At 33.9% G+C, this 7,077-nt stretch overlaps 1 protein-coding gene across 1 annotated transcript; it reads left to right on the forward strand.

Annotated features, from left to right (window-relative positions):
• The first annotated feature begins 391 nt into the window (after positions 1-391).
• Positions 392-5,127, forward strand: LOC138360973 (uncharacterized). Its single transcript, XM_069320459.1, has 4 exons — positions 392-645; positions 1,686-1,891; positions 2,706-2,847; positions 3,615-5,127. Exons 1-4 carry the CDS (start codon positions 540-542, stop codon positions 3,962-3,964), a joined length of 804 nt encoding a protein of 267 aa, XP_069176560.1. The 5' UTR covers positions 392-539; the 3' UTR covers positions 3,965-5,127.
• Positions 5,128-7,077: the final 1,950 nt, after the last annotated feature.

Genomic DNA, 7,077 nt, shown 5'->3' on the forward strand with positions numbered 1-7,077 from the left:
GTCTATTTTGGCAATACTGCTTTTCATTTGTTGTTCAATGTAAAATATTTGTTGCTCGACTTGCAACAATTTATATATATATATATATATATATATATATATATATATATATATATATATATATATATATATATATATATATATATATATATATATATATATAGTATAGTGCCTTTGCAGTAATGTACCAATGTGTGTATTTTCATAACTCGTTTTAAATTGTTGAAAAATAAATAACTACATTATGAATGCAAGTCAATGTTTACATGCTAAATCAGAGTTGCCAGATTCCGCTTAAAATAGCAAATTGTGCTTATTTTCAAAGCTTGAGAATTTAGCTTTAAAGTAGTTAAAGCTACGAATTTCGCAATTTGCTATGTACTTTAGTGTACTATTTTAAAATAAGGTTGTTTTTTAAGCTGCAAGTCATATGAATCTCAAAAAAAGTATATTATTAACAATCTTATCTCCATAGTTCACTAGTTTCTGTAAATCAGATCTGGTAACTGTAGGCCAAGTACTGGAAGACTCGAGACACAATGTGTGTGGAAGCTATTAGTCTCTTTGAAGAAGTCATCTCGACAGGATCTTCCAGCTCCAGCTATAAAACTTCACCACACATGGATCTACCTAGTACATCAAACGGTAAGACATTACTAAACTGTACAAGGTTTTATGCTAGAACATTTGTTACAGTCCCCTGTTCTATGTGTACTCCATCACATAGTGACGGAGTATGTGGGAATAATTTTGTTGACAGTCCATTTGACATGGTGGTGGTGTATGATGATGGTGGTGTATGGTGCTGGTGGTGTATGATGCTGGTGGTGTATGGTGCTGGTGGAGTATGATGCTGATGGTGTATGATGCTGGTGGTGTATGATGCTGGTGGTGTATGATGCTGTTGGTGTATGATGCTGGTGATGTATGATGCTGATGGTGTATGATGCTGGTGGTGAATGATGCTGGTGGTGTATGATGCTGGTGGTGTATGGTGCTGTTGGTGTATGATGCTGGTGGTGTATGGTGCTGGTGGTGTATGATGGTGGTGGTGAATCTGACACTGTCATATATATATATATATATATATATATATATATATATATATATATATATATATATATATGAGGGGTACCACCTCTGGTGCAAGTGTAGGGACCCATAGCCTCGGAGAAGAAAATAAAGAGTACTCAGAGAAGACCTTGTGGATCCTCACTGAACACTTTCATATTTTCTTCTCCTACCACCCCTATTCTTTTGGTATGTGTGTATATTTATCTAACTTTATTTGAAAACGTCATTACACAAAAAAAGTATATATATATATATATATATATATATATATATATATATATATATATATATATATATAATTTATTTTTTTTCTTCCAATAATATAGTATTCGCTTGAAATTAACAGCCTGGTCAATCAGGCTGTTGGATGCAACTCCTCTTAGTTTTGTTATACGAGTTACAGCATGGTTAATCACATCCAAAATTAAAGTTATTTATAGATGCAGTCCTAAAATTTTTAACATTGCTCTCACTAGTGTTAATGTAGATTATTTCATAATTTAAATAATATATTTAATTACTGTAGTACATTTTAACAACAATTTAACTTATAATTTTTGCAGCATAGGTCATTTGAATATAAGTATTTTATTAGAAATTATTTCCTTCAGGTCTTCAGGGAAAATTCTTGAGGAGATGCACAAACTGCAAACAATGTGTGCATGTCCGAAGCAATGTTTGCAAGTTCTGCCAGTGTGACTTCCGAAACAGTAGAGAATTAATGAAGAAAGAAGAGGAAGCCCGTTTTCTACTTAAAGGCAAGAAGGCTTTAGAACGAAATACAGCAAGCCGGGTTCTACGAAGGATTGAAAATCAGGTATTGAAGTTTGTCTACATCTGTTGTATTCATTTGTATTCTTCTTATGCTGAACTTGCTTGATAAGGTATAGAATCAACATGAATAATACTGTACAGTACTTACATACTATTTGTTTATTTATTTATATACAAGATAGCACACTGGGATTATGAGAGTACATAGCATTGATGTTTTTACATTCTTGTAAAGCCACTAGCACACATAGTGTTTTGGGCAGGTCCTTAATCTAACAGATAATTTTAAATAGGCAATTTAAAGCAAAAATGGAAAAATTGGCTGGTACATTGTAAGAAAGTATCACAAAGATTACTATGTACATTAAAGTAAAATTTGAGGGTTATCAACATATAAATTGTAGCATAATTTGAGGAATATTTCAAGGTATAATATAGTAAGATATGCATTCAATATAACAATCATGATATAAGGTGATAGCAATGATTACAATGGAAAAGTTGTATGGTTTAGGCACATATATTCTGGCATTGGATTTCATAAGATACAGTGCGAGTTTAATGCACTAGTTAGGAAACTATCAAGATAAAATTAGGTACTTTTTGGTTTTATTTTTTAAAATGGCAGAAGTTGGACAGTTTTTAAATTTGTTAGCGAGTGAGTTCCATAGACAAGGTCCCTTTATTTGCATAGAGTATTTACACAGAATAACTTTGACTCTGGGGATATCAAAGATATTTATTTCTGGTATTGTGATTCTATTATGGGTTCTATTGCGCATGCCCAGCTATGCTTCAAACATTTTTGTTGCATTTTCCCAGATAGTGTTATTGTTTAAATATTATTTGCTTTTCAGCTAACATATCTGCGTGGCTGTGGGTATGAATCAATCGTTATCTATTACAAGAAAGGACCAGCACGGGTGACACATTGTATCCTACCAAAAAACGTAATACAAGAAGAGGACAAGAAGATCTTCACCACTAACTTCTTTTTGTGTAAGTAGTTCACATAATATATAAATATATCACCACCTATTATTTTCTCTCATATATATATACATATATATATATATATATATATATATATATATATATATATATATATATATATATATATATATATATATATATATATATATATATATAATTTCAATTCAATCATCTCTGTCGTTGATGTATATGGCAAAAAGTGTGTGGCCCAATACAGCACTATGTCTTAACGTAATGGGTCCAAGGGCCCATAAGGTCTCGACAGCATTAAGGGCCCTTTAGCAAACCAGTGTGCTGGGGCCCCTATGACACCCATGACGTCTTTGTATCATTTCAAGTTTGTACATGTACTTCTTAAGATATGGGCACCATACAACTGCTGCATATTCTAGCTTTTGTCTAAAAAAATCATGAACAATTTATTTATTATTTATCCATGAATGCCAGAACTAAACCCTGTGGTACTCCACTCGTGACATTTCTCCAGTCCAATACATTGCCTCTGATTACTGCCCTCATTTTTCTATCAGTTTGAAGTTTTTTAATCCATGTTAGAAGCTTACCTGTCACCCCTCCAATATGTTCCAGTTTCCAGAACAAACTCTTATGTGGAATTCTGTTGAATGCCTTTTTTAGGTCCAGATAGATGCAGTCAACCCAACCATATCTTTCCTGTAAAATTTCTGCGGCTCGATCATAGTAACTGATTAAATTTGTTACACAGGATCTTCCATTTCGAAATTTTTTATTTTTTATTTTTATTTTTTTTCCAGCACGCACAAGGAAGCTTGATGCAGATAAACTTACATTAGGATCAGAAGGTGATAGCGATAATGCCCTGGAAAAAAATCATGACGAGCTACAAGTGCAGCAGGTGCATCAAGTCCAAAAAGTACCGCAGGTGCAAGAAATTCAACAAGTACAAAAAGTTCCGCAGGTGGAACATTTACAAAAAGTTCTGCAGGTGCAACAAGGACTACCATTAGCAATCATTCAGAAACAGCAAGAAGTACAAGTAGTAAAATTTGAACCACAGGGAACTACACCAAGAAAACAGTGTAGTAACAACGGAATGGGAATTTTAAAATACCTGAGGAAACAGGTAAAAAAGGACAAACAATAGAAATGGTTCCTTACACCTTATTATTTGGTAGTTTATAGGTATTTTACTTATAATACTTTATATTATGTCTACAGTTTATAATTTAGTTTACAGTTAATTTACTCTTCAACTTCCATATCTTACATGAAGGATTTTTACTGTTTTTCATTTTTAAAACCTTATTAGTATCATTTATAGTTTAGTGTCAATTCACTTATAATACAATATATGGAATAATTTACTAAATTCATTTAACTATAATAAATTTAAATAAACATTTTTACCCCAGGATGAGTTTCAGTCACCCTACCCAAAAAATTAATGTTTCTTTATTACTAATCTTGTGAGAGGTAGCTTATTGTGCAGCCCATACTCATTCTGTGAGTGTTAGTTTATTGTGCACCCCATAGTCATCATGTCACCCAAGCCTGCTGCAGCTGCACCTGAGGGGTGGTGTAGGGAACCATTAGTGTACTATTATGATTTGAGAGAGAGAATGCACTGTGGACAGAGCATCAATATGGCTTAAGGCATTGAGCTTTGCCTCAAGATGAAGCTTGGGCTGATCTCTGATTTGCTTCTTGGGAGTCTTCATTTACGTGCACCCCATACTCAACCACTTTGTAGTAATTAATTGTGCAACCCATACTCATCCTGTTACCAGTAGTTTGTGCAACCCATACTTATCCTGTGATCCCTATCCCTCTACTTCAAGTCCCTCAAGGGGCGCACGAATTCAGTTTGGCATACTGCATTCTGCCTTCCCATCCCTAGCTACTGACCCATCACAATATTTTATTTTATTTTATTTATATATATACAAGTAGGTACATTGGGTTTGTGAGAATACATCGAATAGTACAGTATTTACAATCTTGTAAAGCCACTAGTATGCGCAGCGTTTCAGGCAAGTCCTTAATCTAACAGATAATTTTAAGTAGGTAATTTCTATCAGAATTGATAAATGATAATAAATACATTGTTTACATACATACATTACAAATACATACATATAAGCTCAAAAGCTTCATTGAAGGTTGTAACAGAACCCATGAGCACCACACCAGAAATAAATACAGTTTTGATATTCCAAGAGTACGACTTAATCAAACTAGAAATGCTCTACAAATCAAGGGACCCAGAATGTGGAATGATCTTCCCAACCATGTTAAAGACTGTACCTCTCTCAACCAGTTTAAGATAACAACTAAACACTACCCAATAAATTCACTAACCTACCTTACCCCTCTATTGTCAACCCATGTCTGTCATTTTTTTTTTTTTTTTAATCAACACTGTTTGTCAAATTATTGTATTTGTGCTGCTTTTTTAGTCATGTTCCCCCTTTTTTTTTATCTTTATTTGTATTTGTTCTCAACACATTTTATTCTTTATGCTCAATTAGTATTAAGTTCTAGATATTAATGTTTTTCCTGCCCGAAACGCGTTGCGTAATAGTGGCTTTAGGCATTGTATGTACTAGCTCTATCTATATATCGATCCATTAATGTAACATTACTTGTATGTATGTATGTACCTTACCTAAATAAACATATTTATTTATTTATTTATTTATTTATACAAGTTTAACTCTGGGGATATCAAAGAGATATTTATTTCTGGTGTGGTGATAATGGGTCCTATTACATCTGTCCAGGAAGAGTTTCAGAGCAGGATTTGCATTTAAGAACAGGGTTTTGTAAATGTAGTTGACACAAGAGAATTTATGGAGTGAGATTATGTTTAGCATGTTTAGGGAGTTAAACAAGGGGGCTGAGTGTTGTCTGAAAGCAGAATTTGATATTATTCTGATAGCAGATTTTTGCTGGGTGATGATGGACTTGAGGTGGTTTGCAGTGGTTGAACCCCATGCACAGATACCATAGTTGAGATAGGGATAGATTAGTGTATAATATAGAGAGATGAGAGCAGGGTTAGGTACATAATATCTGATTTTGGAGAGTATACCAACTGTTTTAGAGACTTTCTTAGTTATGTGTTGTATGTGGGTACTGAAGTTGAGTCTCTTGTCTAAGAATAGACCAAGAAACTTTCCATCATTGTTATTGCTAATGTTTACATTGTCATCTGAAGCTGAATTGCATTTGTAGATTTGCTTCCAAATAAGATGTAGTAGGTCTTTTCTATGTTAAGTGTTAGTTTGTTGGTTGACATCCATAAGTGGACTTTTTTTAGTTCATTATTAACAACATTACAGTATTTAGTGTATGTGGGTTGGGGTTGGAGTAGATGAGTGTAGTATCATTAGCAAACAATATAGGTTTCAGAATGTTAAGAACATATTTTTTTTTTTTTTTTTTTTTTTTTTGAGATATATACAAGAGTTGTTACATTCTTGTACAGCCACTAGTACGCGTAGCGTTTCGGGCAAGTCCTTAATCCTATGGTCCCTGGAATACGATCCCCTGCCGCGAAGAATCGTTTTTTCATCCAAGTACACATTTTACTGTTGCGTTAAACAGAGGCTACAGTTAAGGAATTGCGCCCAGTAAATCCTCCCCGGCCAGGATACGAACCCATGACATAGCGCTCGCGGAACGCCAGGCGAGTGTCTTACCACTACACCACGGAGACTGCTAAGTATTTATACATTTAGTATTTATACATTATATATATATATATTTATACATACATACATATATTTATAAATACATAAGTATTTATACATTATATATATATACATCCTGCCTTCCCATCCCTAGCTACTGACCCATCACAATATACATCCTGCCTTCCCATCCCTAGCTACTGACCCATCACAATATACATCCTGCCTTCCCATCCCTAGCTACTGACCCATCACAATATACATCCTGCCTTCCCATCCCTAGCTACTGACCCATCACAATATACATGTAGTAGAGTGTTTTCTGTAGGCAATTTTCTAATTATACAATCATATGTTGCCCTCAGCTCTCCTATTTCATACATACTTTTTTTCTTTTGCAAGGGAGTAATTACTACATCTACATTACAATCCTCCCATGGTGGTGTGAATTTTCTCTTGGGCACAGCAATACACTCTGTAATAACATCATACTTAATAACATTAGAACATAAGGTATTCATATATGCTCTTTTCTTCATCATACACTGTTCAGTACTTCCCACCT

This window comes from Procambarus clarkii, unplaced genomic scaffold (assembly GCF_040958095.1).
Source record: "Procambarus clarkii isolate CNS0578487 unplaced genomic scaffold, FALCON_Pclarkii_2.0 HiC_scaffold_137, whole genome shotgun sequence".
NCBI classification, from domain to species: domain Eukaryota; kingdom Metazoa; phylum Arthropoda; class Malacostraca; order Decapoda; family Cambaridae; genus Procambarus; species Procambarus clarkii.

Excerpts from the sequence above, each read along its gene's own strand:
- LOC138360973 (XM_069320459.1), top strand. The coding sequence starts at position 540 with ATGTGTGTGGAAGCTATTAGTCTCTTTGAAGAAGTCATCTCGACAGGA. Across the intron at positions 1,892-2,705 it reads TACGAAGGATTGAAAATCAG|CTAACATATCTGCGTGGCTG; the intron begins GTATTGAAGTTT and ends TTTGCTTTTCAG. Across the intron at positions 2,848-3,614 it reads CACCACTAACTTCTTTTTGT|CACGCACAAGGAAGCTTGAT; the intron begins GTAAGTAGTTCA and ends TTTTTTTTCCAG.